This window comes from Nipponia nippon, unplaced genomic scaffold, assembly GCF_047370975.1.
Source record: "Nipponia nippon isolate SJK-2023a ecotype South Korea unplaced genomic scaffold, ASM4737097v1 scaffold_5, whole genome shotgun sequence".
NCBI classification, from domain to species: domain Eukaryota; kingdom Metazoa; phylum Chordata; class Aves; order Pelecaniformes; family Threskiornithidae; genus Nipponia; species Nipponia nippon.
In genome coordinates, this window is record NW_028262369.1 from 68,850,592 (window position 1) to 68,870,895 (window position 20,304).

Here is a 20,304-nt window from a genome sequence, read left to right on the forward strand (position 1 = left end):
TTGGAAATCCATCACACGTTTATGATTTAATATTAAGAGTATGTGAAAACTATATGCATTTCCAAAAAGGTTTTAAAACAACTGCACCCTTCTAAAATAAAAGATTTCTACTGCCACATATTTTCTATACACATATCAAGCAAAAAAGCCATCTGTTTGCATCACATTTAAAATGAGAATTACACTGTGGGTGATTTTGGTTTTTTTCTTTAAATTAAAAACTAGCATATGGACAGTAGATTTATAATATTCTATATAAGAACTGAAATATCATTTTAATACATTAGCACAGTTTACACATACATAGAGCGAAAGGAAAATATTTCCTGTTTCCTCAACTGGCAATTTTTTTGGAAATACGTACGCATTTAAGGAAGATTCATCTTCCAAAACCAGTATTTGATACAATAGAACACGCTGTTCTGGTTTTTTTTTCAACACCTTTTTAAAACAAGAGCTCAATAAAATACCTTACTTCTACAATAAACAAGCAGCATTTATTACCATCTCCTTTTCGTGGTTTAACAGGGCTGACTTCTTTTCCAAACTGGAAATCTGCATCCTGTAACAGACTGCTTTCTCCTTGCATTTCCTCCTCTATTCCACTCTCAGATGAGTGACCACTCAGTGTCCCTTCATTCCAGTTTTTATAGATTTCATCAGAATTTTTTCTTCTGTGTTCCCTATTTCTTCTGCCCAGCGTTGATTCCAGCTCTGCACTTCCATCTGTGCTTGTTCCATTACAGGCTTTAGCTTGAGGAAAATGTTGTGTTACAAAGCCCACAAACTTCTTTCCTCTTTTAGCAGCTTCGTTAACCTGTGTTTACAACAGAAATTTATATGCAAAGTGATTTTAGAATTGCATGTAACTTTTTTTAAAAAAAACCTTCTATATATATGTTATGTTTAACTAAACTGCTGATTTTCAAGGACATAAAGACACAACACTGTACTACAGGAGGGTGGCTTGTCTTCCTATGCTGCCCATGTTTCAAAGTAAATGCAAGTCTTCCAGCATGTCTTTGGACTCAGGCCAAATAAGGTGGCCAACACTGGTACTGACTTTAGTGTATACAAAATCCTTCATTTAGAGCAAATCCAAAGTATTTTACTGTTTGTGTCGTGGTGATAAGCAGTATGCTGGTGCAATAAATAGTATTGTTTCTCTAAACATGTGATGAAATATCTGTTTGTCATGTGTCATGATTCATTATCCCCTGGTTCCCTTAAAGGCTACTCAGCTTCACTATTACTGAGAGTAGTGAAGGAGCAGAGAAAGGAGGGAGCTAGAAGCAAATTAAAACCCTCTTAACTCTGCTTTCAGCCAGTGGTGGGTCTTCTCCTCTGCACTGAAGCCTCAAAATACAACAGTAGAATATGTGCCACCTGTGGGATGTGTCTGTTCTTGGAGGGAGGGCTTTTTTTTTTTTTTTTTTTCTGGAATAAGGAGTGCTGCCATTTAGGAAGGTGATCCCACTGCCATCTTGTGCTACAAGCTCCCCTGTGCAATAAAGTCCTTCCAGGAAAGTACAGAAACCCCAGCCCAGAAAGAAGAAATCACCTGGGAAGTACTGGATTAGTGAGGGCAGAGAGAGGGATCTCTACCTAGTTAACTCACATGAACTATTAATCAAGAGAGTGAATAACACTCAAATAGCTGATGGTACTACAATCCCTTTTTAGTACCATGATAGACTGAAGTGTTACTATCTACCATCATTACGTATGTACAGCAATGATACGCTATGCCAATCACTGTGATTATACAGAGCTGCTGCTTCTAAAACAACCAAAATAATTTTAAATGTGACAAGAAACATACAGAAAAAGAGGCAAAACGACAATCTTTTTCCTGAAATGCCACGAAGTCTCATGGGTTCAGATTTTTTTTTTTAAAGTAATTTTATATTGGATTACTGGCTCAGTCTTTTTAAAACACTGGGAGCAGTTTAAAATCAGTTACTACTTCTGTTCCAGATTTGCTTGCAAGACTGAAGCACTGCTAATTTCAAGTGTATTTTTCCTTTAAATGTTTGTCTAGTATGCTATATAACCAACCTGGCAATACACATATAGTATAAATGCGTAATGGAATCCCATTTTAAATTTGAAACACCTGAAAATTTCAAAACAAGCCATTTAGAAATTTTAAACAACTCTGTGATAATTTCAAAGATCATCAAAGATCTCCAATATGTTTCTTCCTCTACTTCTTTCCTTGACAGCTAATGTAAAAGATATTACAAGAGTTAGAGCGATAACAATAGCTTCCTGTTTTGGCAAGTCTTCAATTTTGCAGAGGAAGTGAAACACAAAAAGAACTAGAACTAGAGCTTGCATTCCAGTGGAGGTTTAGTTTTCTTTAACTATACAATATTTTCAAAAGCTGTGCCAAGTAAATATTTAATACAATTCCTGTGTATTTTGTATTTCTGTTAAAGAATAAAAAAAAAAAAAAAAACTATCTTAGAAACTGAATATATTCGTGTTCATTAGGAATACCTTACTTAACCCAGAACAACATAAAACTTCAGTTTTTTTTAAATATTAATTCCAGAAAAAGCTATCATACAACCATTTTATAAAGGCTGACTGAGAGTTTGGGCCTGACTCTGCTTTCAGTGGTGTAAGTGGCCAGTCTCCCAAAGCTTTACAGGGATCAGTACTAGGTCCTAAATTAGAAGAAGCAACTAGTGAAGAAAAATAACTCCTTTCATATCAAGAAAAGACTTCGTAGCTTCTATAAAATAAACCAAGGTTAAAACTCAAAACTTAAAAAAAAAAAAAAAAAAATCAACCACTAAATATAACTTACATGTATGATAGAAATAAAAATATCAAGCGAAGTTTGAAAAAACCCTCCATTACCTTTTCCAACAGTTCTTTCACTACTTCATTTGTCAGTGTTTCATACATTAAAGGACATTCCTCAATCACCAGCCTGGGGTGCCTTTGTCCTCTGGGTGCTGCATGCTTCTGGCTAGAACACAGAAAGAAAGCAGTCTTTGTCAGTAGTTTGCTGCTAACTTGGGCAAATGCTTGCACATAGAATTCTTTTCTTTTGGAATAGTTATGAATGAAATCCTGGCAATGCTTCTTCATACCTTTATTTAGAACTCAGTGGTTTTTGGTGTTTTGTTCTGTTTCTTACACAAAGTGGCAGGTACTGTGCATTACAATGTCAGGGTAAGAATATTAATATTTAACAGGAATTTAATCTGAAGACTGTTAATAGACATCTTTTGGAAACTGAGCTTTATTGACAAACAGCCGTGCTTTTGTAATAAACAAACTCAAAAATCTCTGATAATACAAAAAAAATACAAATTTAAGCTATAAATTCAGCAAGCACAAAACAGGCTCAGTTTTGTGGAAGACATACTATCAATAGAAATGGTACTTTCACACTGTTAACATGCTGCTGTTTAGCTTTTGTAACTAAAGCAGAGTTGCAGCTATTGTATGAAATACAGTGTAGGCAAAAACTAAAAATACAATGCAGTAGCAATTACTTTGTGCTAGGTAATGTTTAAATCACTCAGATTTGAGAATCCACCAAGCTTTAACTTCCATTTAAAGTTAAAGAATAGTATTCATCATGCTTTATCTAAAGCCAGTTAGGTTATTACTCAGACAACAGTATTTGGTGTATATCAATAATATAATAGGATTTTATTTGATGTTTCCTTCACACAGTCTTTTGCTTTACAATGAAACATCAATGAGACACACTCAGATAGTAGTCGGAGAAGGTGTATTTGCCTATAGGAAAACCAACATAGGTACATATGGCACCGGCACAGGAAATTGGGCACCTACACCCAACAATTTCACATGTAGGCTGCAGGGGCTCGTCCTTCACCTATTCAAGGGCCTAAAGGTTCAAACCACAAATTCATAAGGATCCCACATCTACAGGGATAAGGTGAATTGTGTGAGCTGCGTGCTGGCAGTGTCAGCTCTTCGAAGCTTCAGTTCCAGAGAGCAAGTATTCTGCTTTTCTTATTCAAACATTTGCCCACGTGGACAACATTCACCTTGTCTGCAGATGAATTTATAAAGGTAAGTTGTATGAGCAGCGCATACCGTGGACAACGCTTGTTTAAACAAAGCGTTTGAGAAGCTCCCTCAAAGGAACCATGTTTTACAGAAGTATTACTGGAGTGGCAGGGTGTATCTTCCAACTCACACCCTTCCGGTCTTCCAAAAGAAAATGAAAGAGCCTTTGTGCATTGCACTGGTACTCAGGAGGGAAGGGGAAGCATGACAGCTCTTAATGTAATAAGAAATCCACTTTTCTAGCTATTCAGAATAAGAGCAAAAGGTTATCTTCTTTGCATTCAGAGGAACTAATGGTAAAATTTCTTTGTACATTTTCTGTACAATCACATAGTGATTACAATGCAGTGAAAACAAGAGTAATAAACAAGACGACGAAGCTGGAACACAAACTCTTGACTCTCCTTCAGTGTTAAAACCAAGGTTTTGTATGCCCCAATCACAGAATGATCATTTCCTTCTTAATAAGAAGGAAAAATAAACTAACCTCTGACAAACTAAGTAATTCACACTTTACAGGTCATCTTCCCTGAATAATGCTCTTATGGGAAAAGTGAAAACACAAAAGTTTTGAAAATGAAGAAAATTAAAAAATCATTACTTACTTGTTCACCTTTCTAGACAAGGAACAGTTATTTGATTCTCTGGAGGTGCTCATTTCAAGTTGATAATAAGTTATGCATGTTGAGCAATCCATTTACAAATGGCTTAAGTAATGGACCAATATATTAAAATTATTTCACCGTTACCTTAATTTTAATCGTGAAAGTACCACTCGATACATGTGACTTGCAGGGAAATTCCTTCTACGCCCAATTGGCAGTATAATAGGATGAACGGCTCCTGCAACATATCCTTTGCTGTAATATTCTTCCACCTTAGATGCTATATCCAACACAGAACTGATCTTGATAACTTCTGGATTTGAGGAAGCTAAAAGCATTGAAAGCAGAAGAGAAGCACATTATACTGTGTATGTCCATAGACTTTTTGGGTGAGTTCCTTTTATATAAAACCACACAAAATCTATCACAAGGCATTTACTAAAAAGCTACAGTTCTATTTATACAAGAAAAAAACAGACTCACAGCTGATTCAACAGTATTCAACTAGTGGAAGTACATATTTTTACAAGCTAATACAAACTATTTTTAATCTATTTGGCAACACTTTCTGCTGGATCTAGCTTTGCCAAGCTAATTTAAGAGCTGCACCAACATCTAAACACACAACAGATCTGCACTTAACGAAGCAACTATTTTGTCTAGCCAAAGCCTCAAACTTACTAAAGCAGCATCTTTCAACCCTAGTTGCAAGGTAAATTCCCATACAATGAATTTAAGGCTAGAACAACTGGTTTGTTTTGCTTAAATACTTTTTTTTGGATCCCTTGGAAGTGATCTGTGGATTGCAGGTTGAAATTTTAACATAGTCCCAACTTCTTTTTCCAGCAGACCTAAGTACATGTCACTTAAGTAAGCCATGTGGCATCGCTAATTTCTAAGGAGGATCCCTCTGAGTGTGCGCAAGCATTTCCAATCAATAGACAGCAGCTAGGTACTACATAGCTATTGGGGGAAACGACATAGATAAATGGAAAACTTTTTGGTGAACCTTTTTTGAATGGTCTGATCCATAGCTTTTGCACAGAGAAAAGGAAGATTTCACACTGGTAACAGATCATATGTTCTGCCACAGTAAGTCTTGACGGTCAGTATTTCCTGTTCCCCTCAGCTCCAACTGGATTTGTAGATGCTCTCCAAGCCTCCACAAAGCAGGAAATCAATACTCATATAGACAGTAACTGAAGAGTAATTTTGCCAGCATATATTTGCCATCATCCAAGTTTTCATCCTTTGCAGATATGAACTCTTATGACAAGACAGCCTGGCTTGGAATTTGATGGTCTTTATTAGTGACCCTTGCTGCAAGTGACATACTTTTTTGTGATCTGATGGGTCCTTCTCTTTGCAAGGCTTTCAGTGCATTAAGACCAGTGTTCAACTGTATTAAAGGATGCCTCAATAGGAATTAAGTGACCTCAACACTTTGAGATATAAACATTTTAACATGCTGCTTTAAACATTCCCTTTCAAACCACATAATAAACTGTAAACAATTAGATACACTAATTCTCTTTTGATTATGTAATTTTAAAAAAATGATATAAACCAAAAAAGAACAGATAAATGCAATGACATAAATCTCGCCGCTTTGTAAATGTATTCCTTAGAGTTAATTTCATGTTCTTACATCCTCTTATCTACTTGCCCTATATTGTAGGTGGGCAATAGCAAGGAATTTAAGGACTTTACCAAGAACACAGCAAGTCACAAAGTCTAACTGTCCTACTGGCTTGAAGTATCAGAAACCAGATATAGGCAAACTAAAGATTCATAAATCTTTTATTCTAATAAACTGAATTAGAATTCTGCTGGTTCGTGAGTGACGTGTTCTGTAAAACATCAATCTCTATACTGCTTTCCCACTATAAAATGAGGATAATACTGATATATACACATTATAGAGGGCTTTTAAAAAAAAAAAAAAAAAACCAAACAAAAAACAAACTAACAAACCAGGAACTAATATTTTACAACATTCAAATCCTTTTAAATACCAACTTTTACTAAAGGGAAAAAGGAATGGAGGCCTACTTTGCTTGTCACTATAAAAGCCTTAAGAGCTCAGAAAAGCTATCAAGAGAAACCAGAATAACGTGTACCATGGGAAATGCACACTACCAAAAAGTATTGCTAACATATATATCGACAGTTTATTGCTGATAACCAGCAAACTCAACCTATTAATGTAAACTCTTCCATTTTCAGTCATAGGGACAGGACTGCTGCACTTTCTTGTGCTACCTTGCCTCTTTTTTTTTTTTTTTTTTTTAAAGCAGACAGTATATCACAGCCCCCTGTTTCACAGACGGATGATATTTTGCCCTTAGTAACACCTCCATCCCATGATTCCACTCATAGTAAATCCAGGAGGCATTAACTATATATTGAAGAAGTAACTGCTCTACAGCCCACCAGCCAAAAAAGCAGGAATATATGCAACATGATCACCACTTCACTGATTTTCCAAATGTCTTAACCATTTTTCATTAAGGAAATTTCCTTCCTGACGTGCTGTCAACAAGCAGCCAAAATACTTTTACAAATAACAGAACTACAGCTATCTTGCTAGCTTTATAGTAAATTTGAGATGCATGATATTGAAGATGATGGCAAAACAGCCACTTCATACATATTCATACTGTTATTCAGAGTGACAAGAACTTCACAGCATGTCATCTTAGTAGGCTGATGTGAAATATCCTTGCATCAATATTCCCTCTTTTCCCTAATAGGAGAGGTGTGGAAAAGGCATAAGCATTCTGCTTGAGTAGGAATATTTAAACTATCCCTACTTTATGGTTAAAATGACCTCAAAAAAATAACAGCTGTTTTTGTAACTGAGATGCCTCATGATCGAGACCGTATACAATCCTTGACAGGCATTTAAAATTACACTTCAGAGTCCACTGCTCCCTTTCCTTTGTACTATTCAATGCCACCAAAATAAAAGACTGGCTGTAATTTTCTTATTTGGGATTCTCCTGATGCAGAACCACCTTCACGGAACTCAAAGCTGATTTTTGTAATAGGGATGGGAGCATTTTGGGGACCAGGAGGGGAGAAGCCAAGGTACAATACACTGCTGATAACTATTTAAGATGTGCAGGGACTCCAGCCAGCTAATTTAGACTACAGCATGGTTGACCTAATCTGCATCGTGGCTTGGGAGAAGATCAGGGACTCCTGAAAGTCTCCCCAGCAGGCTCACTTCGACTTCACATAGCATAAATCTGATGAAGCAGAGAATAAGGCATATTAAACTGAAATAATGCATTTATGCTTGCTATACTTTTATCTTAAAGCAGGACATAGCTTACTGCAGGATCTTATAAAAGATACTAAGTGCAGATTTTGTTTTACTTGGTACCAGATCCAGTGGTAACAAGTCACTCAGGCCAACAGAAATCTCAGATGTTGGGTAAGATCTTGCTCTGGAAATCAGCAGATACAGAGTGCCATGAAGACATAACACACAACTTGATAGCAGAGTGAAAACTAGTTTTGGTCTAAAGTGATAAAAGGCTCGGACTCAGGTTTCATTTAGCCAAAGGATATTCAAGTAGCAACAAGTATGCGAGCAAGTTGATTGGGATAGAAGGAGAGAAAAAAAAAAAGCCCCAAATATTCCCCACAGTACTTTAGCCAATCCCACATTTCATAAGCAAACAGAATTCAGAAATGCCTCCAAGATAGTAAATACACCATTTTTTTCTGTATTCATGATCTTAGCTCTAAAGAGTAGAGCCCTCACCCAAAAAAAAATATTTTAAAGGAAATATCTTAAAGGTCAAATACACACACAGCTAGAATGATTCAACAGAAAGATACCTGTGTTTACAAATCCACTTGCTTACAGTTTGAAACCAGAAAAAGTTAAGCAACTATCTAAAACTGATCTCACTGTTATTTAGCATTCATAATTCCAGAGTAAGTCACTGAAGCCAAGCACTTCTGAATATCAGACTAAACAGGAGAAAATGAATCTTTACTGCTGTAGTGACACGTTATTAAAATAGATATACCTTTATTTGCACTTGTTTGATGTGCTTTTTCTTAAGTCACAACCACCTTTACGACAAATCCTTTACACAACACTTCCAGAAACGTGTTACTTTAAAATATAGCAAAACTATTCAGAACACAGACTGTTTAAGAACACTAAATGCACTTCAGTCTCCAAAAAAAAGTTTTAGTATCCTTTCTATTATCCGTAGATTAGTAGGTAATTCATGTATGCATTAGGCAGCCTAGCTTTATTTCCAGTATGTTACCACTACTACTTACTCAACAGTTTTGTTTCTTCAAAAAGAACAAGCCAGTGAGAAACTCTCTATATGTGTAAATAAACAGAACAAATACAGTTGGATGTCAAATACTGTAACTTAACAGAATGTGACTTCTATTACTAGCTTGCAGTTTTTCAATGAACAGACTGACACATTTTAAAAGAAAATTATTACTACAGTCCTTTAATTTAGAATTGAAACTAAGCAGAGGACAAGTTTTGTTTATGAAAGAGTTCCTGAAATTTTAACAGGACACACACACTTTCTCCCTTTATCAAACCCTTGTAGCAACTGCATTTACTTCAAATGCTTTTAAGAATGTTATTCTTAAAGAATTTTAGAATGTTATTTTAAGAATGTTATTAAGAATTTCCCGTAGACTGGGTTGTTATAAAATGCAAGTTACTACAAAGTGACTGCAAAACTGAGCTGTCTGTTCTCAGAGGGCAGCCATCTGGGCTTGTTTATGTTTTCAACTTCGTGGAACAGGGAGTTGCTCTGTTAGAGACGGGACACCCTCGGGAAGGAAGTATCCCACAGAGCACTGTCTGCCTCTAGCTACGCATACAAATTTTGTTTCATTTTGGTCACGATTTCAAAAGACTATTCAACAAGTAAAGCATTTGGAAAAAATAGTAAGACAAAACTAAGACTCTTACTAAAATAGCTACCAAGAGACCGGGGTGGGCATAAGAGGGGAAGCTACTCCTGGTATACAACTAAGAAACAGACTTACTTCTGCATAAAGTAACAAGGACAATGACAGTCTGTTTTCAGAAGTTGAGCACATTTAAAAAAATTGTTATTCAATTAATGCTCAGGCACAGTGTATTTTCTGAACCGCCACACTGAATTCAGACAACCATTATTCAAAGTGAGTACGGATGGCAGTATCTGACTCACAGGAAACTAGGAAAATCTCTAACAGTTTTTAGCCAGCTTCCTTAACAAGGACCGTTGTGTAATTTGGAGGGTTTGGTTGTTAAAAATACTTCAGTAGTTTCCATTGTAATTTTATCTAAGTGAGGACCTTCGTCATGATTTGTGTTTCAAAATAAAAGTCTTACGTCTTGGCTGGCTTTGATAAAAGTATCAAAGATTTACTGTAAGTCAAGCAAGACAGAACTAAGTTATCTTATTCCTTGCTTTCTCAGAATAGTAAAAGATATAACATAAAAAGATACCTTCTAAAGTAAAATCCAGCAATACGTATTCATAAGCAGAATCCGTCTTTGTTTCAACTTGCGGTCTCTTCAATGTAGAAAAGATTTTTCCAGGGCTGCTATCATCTGGGTCTTCCAGCTTTCTCAGTCCGCACCCCATGGCAAGATCTGCAAATGATTAAATTGCAGAAAGAGGTGGGGGGAGCAGCACAATCTGTCGCTCTCACTATAGTGGGAAAAAAAAAGTAACCAAATAATTCCCTTTGATTTTGTTTTCTATTAGCCGTAAATCCAAATACAGAAAAAGTCCGGTTCCCAAATCAAAAAGCAAAGGTACTTTCCATTCATTTTTCATACAGAAACAGTAAGCCCGTGACGATTGCAAGCTACAAACTTGGTAAGAGTAGGCTTGATTTTGCAGCAGTGTTAGAGCTGCTACAAACTAGCAGAGATTTTTCCATGCCACGTCAATTTACAGCCAGCCCCCTATCAGTGCTCTCTTGCAGAGGACACCAATAGTGCTTTGTTTGTCGTTCTAGACTGACTGGGTAAGGGGGGGCAGTAGGGGGGAAGAAGAACTGAAAAAGAAAGTCAGAGAGAAACTTGTCTGTAATTACTTACGTCCAGAAGTTCTACTCAACTGCAGTAGCAAGTCAGAGGGAAAAAAAGCAAGTCAGTCAGAATGAAAGAATGAGAAAAGAGCCTCAACATGGTTGGAGACGAAAATCATTTCCAGAAAGGAAGTCAGCTTCAAGAGGAAATTGCTTCTGGCATCTCAAAGGGTAGAAAAGTAAATGAAAAGCAGTTTAGTCCTTATTTTAGATTTCAAAGTTTGGTTCCTATTTCCTTTCCACAGGAACTTTCTTCCAGAGGAAAACACCCATGAACATAGTGTAATATATTCTAATAATGTAAAAATATGTAGTAGAGACATTTCTTGTCAAGAAAATCAGTAAGAATCTACATCACTAAAACCAACTTATGTAATTGGTTTTGACAAACACCAAAAAATGACACTGAAATATTCCTCATTTCGAATCAAAAAGACTTTTTCAATGTTATATATGACTATAGTTACAAGACACTGTTCCCCATTTTTCATGGGTATTGAACAACTGAAATTCTCTTCTCCTCTGTCAGGCTGACCTCAGTTAGTACAGCCACAGACTTTCAATACTGTTTCTTAAGTATATTTTTCTTTAAGTCCTGAAAATTTAGTATAATTTTAAGGGCTCTCATTGCTCTTACATTTAACTACTGCAAGTCACTTGTAACTGTATTAGACCTGATGCAGACTATGGTAATGCATGGGAAAACAAAGGAACAGTGATCGATTTTCTAAGGCCCTGTTACTGCCAGGATGGGAAGTTAGAAAATTTACCTTTTTATTTTTAGACTGCACCTAGAGAAATTAAGAGTCATCTAGAGAAAACCAGAGATTCATAATACCATTTTGGACGAAAGGAACTGCATATTTGAATTTAAAAAGCTTTTTACTTCTTTTTCCACTGAAAAATATTAATCCTATTAAAAAAGCCCACATTTTCTATAATCAATCGCTGCAAGTTAGGCATTAACCATTTGTGGTTTTCTTCCTGTTCTACTGCAAGTGAAGTGATCTAACTTTTATTTAAGTAGCTTACCAGGAATGGTAAGTCTGCAGACTATATCCCCTTTGAAATAGACATTATAGTTTAAAGGTACTTAACTTTGGAAGAATTTAAAAATCACTGACTGCAGAGCCTATGCAATAATTACAACTTCAATCCTATAGACTTTAAAACAAGCTCTCAGGTGCTGAAAGCAAGAGGAATACCCTCAGTTCTTCAGCTTCCTGCACGTCTGCTTACACAAAAATTGCTCCCAAACACCCTTTTTTTTTTTTCTTCAGTAAAAGTCATCCCTGAATTGCTGCTATATGGGACATATGTGTAAACCATCCACTCAGCCTCACGCATCCTGCTGCTTCATTCCACACAATCCTCAAGATCCACTGTAACCACTTGTATAAAGCCATGTTATGACTAAGATAGCTGCAAATAAAACAACTTCTTGCAGCACTAGTCCAGTTGCCAGCTGGTTGCCATTTTTTTTATTTAGCTAAAGATAGCTACATTTTTAATGAGGCCAGAATATTGTATTCTCAACTCTTCATGACAAGGCTTAAACCATGTTTCAACCCTCTCAGGGTTTTTCACAGCATATAGGATTTTTCATAGTATAAACAAACTCTTAGGACACCAACACAGAAACACTGTTATGGATAAAAACAGCGGTCCTTATTTTGGGTAACCCCAGATCAGTTACGTAGTTATAAGCTTCCAAGTTGCCACTGCAGACTTGACTCAAAAGTCACTAGATTGAACCAGTGAAACCAAAGGTCCCACATCAGAATATAAGAAACAGAACAAAGCCAACCAAGAACTAGCAGCATCCCTCACAGGAGTTCAAAACTGCATCAAAGCACCTGTGACTCAGGAAAGGAACAGGATCATAAGATTCCTGGATTCAAGAGCTGCTTAAGGAACTGCCTGAATAGCTATAGTATCTTGTTGTAAAGTGGATATAATACTACAAAACAGTCCATTTCCAGTGACCCAAAATGCAAAGGCTCTGGGAACTGCTATCAGAGAAGAACAGATCCCTAAAACTACACTGTGATTCACCGAGGTGTGGTAGTCACAGCAACACTCACTGAAAGAGCATGTGACTCATTCATTGAAGCTTGATATAATTTTTAGACTTCTAAAAAGGCAAACAAAGATAGCCAAACAATGGACCAGTTAATCCAAAGGAATTTATGTTTCTGTGGAAGGCTTCCCGGATCCCCCTACGGTTTTTATTCTGATGAAACGGAAAAACGACGAAGATGGCAAAAGAGCAGCGCACCAACAGGAGCGTGGGTCCAGTGCTGGACTATCGACTGTCTTCTAGCAGTACAGGATGAGAGGCAACAGCAGTTCTGCACAGTAGTTTTGACCAGAAAGCGAGACAACAAGCCTTGCTGTCCACCCACACCTCAAGGTTGTTCCTGTCCCTTCCTCATGACGTACTTTGTTCCCTGTTGTCAGTGTCATGGGAGGTTTGAAAACATTTGTGTGGGAGGCATGTTTGTCTTTCTTATTACATTAATAAACTTACTGAATGTAAGGACATCATCTGATGCTTGAAACTGATGTTTTGAAATAGCTGTCCCTCTGTTCCTGACACCATGCTGATCTGCTCACTATTAACATTACTGACATCCAAGGCAGCCTGTCTGTCTACGGCATCGATACCGAATACAAGTGGTGCTGGCACCCCTTTCTGACGAAGTTTCTCTTGCTAGAATTAGAAAGATGACACTTTGTTTTTGGAACATCTGTGATAAACTGACTTGAATACAAAGCCTATTTACAAGAATGCCTTCTCTTCTCCAAAACCAAATATGACCTGCATTAACCATTTAATAAAATAATACAGTTTAAACCTTGCCTCCCCCAGTATCTTAAAAGATCAAGAATGGGAGATAGTACTTGACAGCAATATGGGTTCTCTTTTTTTTTTCAAGTCATCTGAGTTTCCTGTTGATTAAAATCATAAAACCTAAGGAAAATTATGAAAACAATGCAGGTACCCAGAAGATTTTCCTTCTTGTCCATGCATGCACGATGGCAAAATAAAAGCTAGAAATAATAAACACAAATTCAGGGAAATTGACTTATAAGCATTTAATTTTTAATGGATACCAAAACTCAAGAAAGATCATAAGCTACTAAATATGCAATTCAGAGAGTCAGCTATACCAGGATCCATAGCAAATGTTTCCTTAAAGATACCTCTCTCTTTCTGATCAGGATATAGACTAGTATGTTAAAAGCGAAAGGAATCATACTGCTTTAATGCTACATCAACTTCAAAAAGCTTCAAAAGCAGCAATATTTTATTTTAAATTTTAAAATATGTATCGAGGCCTTCGTAAGAAGGGCTATAACATGTTTCAGCAGTATCACAATCATGATAAATGACTCCTGCGCAATCACAATTTAGAAGCTTCTGAGAGAGTATCTCACACTTTCCAGCCTGTTAGACCACCACTGGGACAAAAACACCCCTGGCAGCACATCTGTGAGAAGGTTATTCACTCAAAACATTTTAACTGATGAGCTTACCTGGAATAAATTCACTATTACAAACTGCATGGCCTTTAAAGATCCATTCCTATTCGAGGTTAAAGAGTAGTGAGCATCAGAAATACAAATACCTTAAACCTGTACCAATTACCTAAAGAATAAATTATTGCTATTTATAAAAATTTCACTAGGACTAAAACTGACTGAACTAACAAGAAAGAGAAGGGATAACTCTTAGCTCCCCTGACAAAAATCAAAACGTAAAATAATATTTGGACCATACATGTTTCCCACTTGGGGTCATGTTTGCAGCTTAAAGGTATATAAGAGCTCCACTTAAAACCATCACCATTATTTTCAGCTATAGATCAGTCATCGCTGACATAGAACATTTTTAACAGAGGACAGACACGTAAGATACAAGGGAGCAAATTACAAACACAAGCTAAATTAGTTAGATTTCCCCAGAACCTGAGGCTATCTGAACAGCTACAGGACTCAAAAACAATGCATTAAAAAAACCCCTAAATGTTAATCATCTCAAATTGCAACACTTGAACTTCACAGTTCCTCTCTGAACTTCTCTTTAGGCTTACTTCCTGTCTTTTATGACTCAAGGCAAATGTCAAGATTTTGCTTGGGACAGGATAATGACAGAAAAAACAAAAGAAATTCCATCAGAAAAAATCTGCAATTCAATTGTCAAAGATTTTTCACATCCCCATCCCCAAGAACTATTACTTTAACTAGAACAAAACACTGACATTTAGTTCTTTTTTCTGTAGAATGATCTGATTAAATAAATTATGGGCAAAACATTTCTAAAGATGTTAAAAAAAGTAGCAGTGTTCCACTCTGAAGGTTCCTTGGTTTGGCAACTTTTTAATTTTTTTTTCCTTTGAAGGAATAATTTTGTGAATGTAACAGGCATGCAGTCTTTTTAAACATGTTAATTTGAGCAGAAAAGCCAGCTTTTCTGCAATAACATTTAACTCAAGGTTCTAAAAATAATTAACAGAGAGCTGACAACAATAGTTTGTTTTAGTGACTGCAAAAGCATAGTTTAATGATAAAGTTCATAAATTCCATTTTTCATATTTTTCTAAACCCATATTTAAACTACTCATCAATATTACAATTAAACAAACAAAAGTTACAATCCAAGCACCAGATAGGGACCAATTTGAGTTAAATTTTTAGTTACCAACCCAGAACTTTACTAAAATTTACGAACTACAGAAACTTGTTTATTATTGCTATATTACAAGTAGTTTCAACAGAAAGAGCTTTTGATTTACAAAACTGCTAACAGTTCTCCGAGATCTACAAATGTATTAAGCTTTTATCTATGCACACCCACAGTATCTCACTTATCAAGGCTGCAGTAACTAGATCATCTGTATCTGCAATACAGTATCAGATAACACAGCCATGTGATCAATCACGCATTCTAGAATGAAACTGGATGTTCTAGTTTATCTGATTAAAAACAACTGGAAATATTATGAACAGTATTCTGTTTACCTTTAATGTACACACTTACATAGACTGCAGCTCCACGGAGAGTTACAAAATGACCATGTGAGGCCCTCAGAATTACAGTTTCAATACTTTAAATTATTTGTGACTCAAAGTCTAAGAAGGCAGTACAAGACCTACACTTTCTCATTACCTCTTAGCTACATTATTAAACATTGTTAAAACAAGAGCTGCATATTATTGTTCAGCTTTCTACATTTCTACTCGGATTTTCTGCGTAACAGTTTACAAAGATTTGCTTACAGGGTTGCACATGTCTATCAAGACACTGGCATTATACTTTGGATCCTTAAAATAATGATTTAAACCATGTATTTTTTACTTACATAGGAAACAAACTTTTATACCAGGTGAATTGAAACTACTGTAGTACTTCAACATTACAAAGCCACAAACCTGTTTTACTGTAAAAAAACCTATTTTACAACCGTACAACTTCTCGCATTTTAGAACTATGTTAAACAGAGAAAAACATTTCAAGAGAGCCACGCGTTCTGCTAGTTTTTGCTCAATTACTATTGGAATGCAGTTTGATCATTGACTTAATACTAGCTATTTTGAAAAAGGAATTTCAAAATACAAAGAATTGCCAATTCCATGTGAAAAATTTAGTTTTTCAGGGACGATGAATGGACTTCTGATGCTTAAGATTACAAGTAGCAGGAACCAAAAAATGTCAGTGAACCAGAGAATTCTAATTAACGCAAAAAAATAGTTCTTGATCAAACACAAACACACAGGAGAGAAATAACTTCGGTAACTTTTCTGCCTGTCTACAGGTTTTTATCCAGTGTTATCTAATAGAGTATATTAGAACTAATATCTTGCCATATAAATATAACATTAAATAGACAACAGTTGCTAGAAATACTGTAACAGCTAGCTCAGTAGAAAACAAAAGATATGAGCAGGGTCTCTAAATTCTAGGGGGTGGAAACCAGAAAATTAATTCAGTTTGCTAATACGTGAATGCGACAAGCAGCACACAAAGACCATTATTTGCTGTAGCTACTGAATGTCCATAGGCCACAGTCCTAATCTGATGTGTTCCCTCCTAGCACGTGTGTAAAGCCTTACAACTATCAATGGGAAACTGCAGAAGATCAAAACCAATGTTGCCCTTCTTCAACCCCCAAAATCAGTGATGGATCACGATCTTAATATCTGCAGTTAACTAAATGACTTCTGTATAAAAGCACAGGAATTTCCTTACTACGGAAATTTTAAGTGGCAGGAGAATAATACTGTGTAGCGTAAGAAATTTAAAAAGTCACGAATGCTACAACATCAAGATAATGCAATTTTAGGCACTACCTGAGGAAATGATGTAGTCTTTTCTCAGCGCATATCATTTGTGTATCCCTGTAACGAAATTACAGAAGTCAGTTACTGTGCCTCAATTGTGCCTATGGAAGGATTCAACTACTGGAGGCTTAAAGGTTCAGTTACTACTGATTGATGTTATGCCATCATTCTCGGCAAGCATTTTGAAGAAATACGAGCTACAACATGAATGGAGAGCTGTCAGTATTTCAACAGTGACCTGTGGTTCCTGGAGGAAAGCCAACATTCAGAGTTTCGTCTTGGTCTCTTCTAGGTCTCTCGAATCAAAATGAAGCATTGTTAAGACCTGGTGATACAATCCTAACCAACACCACCTCCGGACTGACATTATAGGCCCCATAGTAGAACACTGCAGGTAGACTCCTGTGCCTAACACTGACTATCCTTCCAAATGATCGAGTTCACATGCAAGTAAAAACAAAGTAAATGTTCTTTGAAGCAAAGGCCATGGGATCAACTCATTATCAACAATCTAACATCTGTACCAATTAATGGAAAATAAACTACACTTTGAGAATATCTGGACTAGAGCCACAATCTGATATGACATGTAAATGACTGCACAGTTTTTGTACACTTTCAAGCAATTAGTTCAAAAGACTTCCCTGTACGCACTTTTTTTTTAATATAGTACTCACTGTAAAATTTACTTCTTGGATCTCTAAAGCATTTTAAAAACAGGGAAGTCATGTTTGGTGAAAAAATTGTGAATTCCAAAAATAAGGACTTGGGACTAAATCTTCTGAATCCTGTGTCAAATGCGTATTTGTTTCATGATAAAAGAAATGAAGCTCTAACAGAACATACAACCTTTCTTTGGCCCCTTCAGAGACAGCGCTTCATTAAAAAAAATATTTACTATGTAAAAATTCTTCCATGGAAACAAATTATTGTTATGATGTGCCAAGATTTCTGCAATATATCGATGAATTCTAAAAATCTAAAAATAAAACAGAAGAACAACTGTACAGATGTTTTTAGTGGTACAGACTGGCTCAGAAACATGACAATCTGCAGGTGATGAGTATTTCCCCCCTCAAAAATAGGCTGAGATCCCCATGTATCCAACAAATTGCATATCTTTTTTGATACTTATCAGTAAAACAATCCCCCACAGCTACTATGGTAACAAGTTTTTAAAAACAGAAACTATTAAATTATATTTGTGTAGATTTTTCTACCTAGCAAAACGTGGAAAGTCACCTGAGGAAACTTGCAACCAAGACATAGTACATGGCATCTCCTTTCACAACAGTGTCAAAACAGCGTAAGAACAGAACCAGACTCCACCTCTCTTCCTGCACAATATGAAAGAATGCTATTGACTGCTAGAATCATCTTTAAATATATTTACATATTATGTGGATTATTTACTGACTATAATGCCCACTCTAAGATCCCTGAATGATTAATGGAAAAAAAAAAACCAAAAAAAACACAACAACAAAAAGAAAACCCCCAAATTACTAGAGAGCAGATAAAAATTGAAAAGCTCAAGGATATTTTACACACATAAAATAAAGACCTCAGTGCTACATAAGCAATACGCCATAGCTTGCACTCCTATTAACTACAGAGGTTGTATTTTAACCTTTGAGGAGTCTGACTTTTACAAAGCATAAAATGAATCCTAGGGGAGTGAGAGGAGAATCAAGGGGAAAAAAAAAAAAAAAAAAAGAAAATTCCTTTCCTGCAGTTGAGGAGAAAGTAGTACTCCATCTCAACTCCTGATACTGCTAAGTTTTGTGCAGCCAACAGAAAAAGGCAAAGCAGCAAGGAGAAGTCTTCGACGGTCTTGTAATGGTAAGAAGTCAATTCTTGCCTTTTTCTACAGCTAAAAACATACCATAAAACCAAATTTACCGCTTACCATATGCAAGAAAAATGTCAGCCTCATGTGAGGATAAGTAATTATTAAACTAGTGGTCCAAATTTTATTTTAAAAAGTTATTATTCCCAAGCACTAAACATGGCACATAAGTAAAACAGTTTATAAAAGCAGAAAATACTGATTGCAAAAAAAAAGAAAAGTAGACAAACTCTATTGGAATTGAAACAAAATGCACATAGATTTAAATAACCAGATTTTAACCCACAGCACATAAACGCTGTCAGTATGGGGGGAAAATGGCTTTTACTTCGTAACTAATGGATCTTTTACGTTTATGTAATCCAGAAATTAAATGCTAAATTTTCCCTTTAATAAAAGTATGCTGGTTTTCAATCTATGTTAGTAACCAAAGTTTATACAGTAGGCTGTGTATCAGAAATCACCATTTTGTCCTGTAACAGTATTTCTACCAAGAAAGGAAATGCAGGATAAAGTCATGGTTTCATGTGTTTTTACCTGTCCAAACTACAAAATTTCATTTTATTTCTTTACAAAAAGGAGCAGTATTTTAACTTAGGCATTTTCGGGCAAATGTTAGAAGTTAGGAAGAACACATCCTCCACGTGATAGGTATGTTAGCAAAGCAGATAGCTAAAAATCTGTTTTACAGAATCTGTAGAAGAAGGTGGTGTAAGAATTTTATCTTCCATTCTGTAATCTTTTCTAGGATGAAAATGGGGACTTCATGTATATCGAGGTTTCAGACTCACAGACGAACGATGTGAAAAATTTCTTCTCACAGAACGCGACCTTGATTCCTAAAGAGAGGGAAAAATGCTGCGTTGTTTCCTCTATTTCAAAGTGTGTCCCATTTACTACCTTAATAATGTTTCAATGAAAAGTTACAGTCCATTTTGGTATTGCAACAGCTAGACAGACTTAGTTCAAAAAGGAAAATCAGATTTCCATTACATACACAGGTGAAATCAATAGTGGCAAGAAATATCTTCCTTTATTTACAACTATGGAATCTTAGAACAAGTTCAGAATTTATTTACTTTAAAAAAAAAAACCAACAAGTTTTGTTCATTGATCATTATAGCCTTAGTAAAGTATGTCAAGTTAAGGCAATCGTATCCTCTTTCTAATTGGATAGGGAAAATTTATTTTTATAATGTTACAGTGCAAAACTATTTAACCAATTCTATTTTTTTTTTTTTTACTTTTGCATTCTCTGTAATGTAGATTAGAGCAATGTATTACTACAGGAATTTATAATAATGCTTACATTATTTTTTCAGTAGCTAAAACTCAGATTTATAAAACTTGAGCTGAAGAACTGAT

The 20,304-nt window shown here is 35.8% G+C and overlaps 2 protein-coding genes across 6 annotated transcripts in view; both read right to left on the bottom strand.

Annotated features, from left to right (window-relative positions):
• Positions 1–10,853, bottom strand: part of RFTN2 (raftlin family member 2) — a 38,018-nt gene extending 27,165 nt beyond the window's left edge. Inside the window, exons 1-5 of one of the 3 annotated variants that reach the window (XM_087733044.1) lie at positions 10,756–10,853; positions 10,156–10,360; positions 4,809–4,992; positions 2,869–2,980; positions 505–817 (exon numbers count right to left, since the gene is read on the bottom strand). In XM_087733044.1, coding sequence (XP_087589170.1) covers positions 505–817; positions 2,869–2,980; positions 4,809–4,992; positions 10,156–10,294 — 748 coding nt within the window. In that variant the 5' untranslated portion in view covers positions 10,295–10,360; positions 10,756–10,853. Of the gene's footprint in view, positions 1–504; positions 818–2,868; positions 2,981–4,808; positions 4,993–10,155; positions 10,658–10,755 lie in introns of those variants that run through there. The other 2 variants (XR_015698961.1, XM_087733045.1) reach the window with 2 other exon arrangements.
• A 4,585-nt stretch (positions 10,854–15,438) lies between these two features.
• The window catches only part of BOLL (boule RNA binding protein), a 31,443-nt gene continuing 26,577 nt past the window's right edge, over positions 15,439–20,304 (bottom strand). For 2 of the 3 annotated variants that reach the window (XM_087731801.1, XM_087731800.1), the window contains exon 12: positions 19,720–19,778. Coding sequence is in view for 1 of the 3 variants with exons in the window: in XM_087731799.1 (XP_087587925.1) it covers positions 19,684–19,778 (95 nt within the window). In the remaining 2 variants the exon portion in view is untranslated. Of the gene's footprint in view, positions 19,779–20,304 lie in introns of all 3 variants that reach the window. The other variant, XM_087731799.1, reaches the window with a different exon arrangement.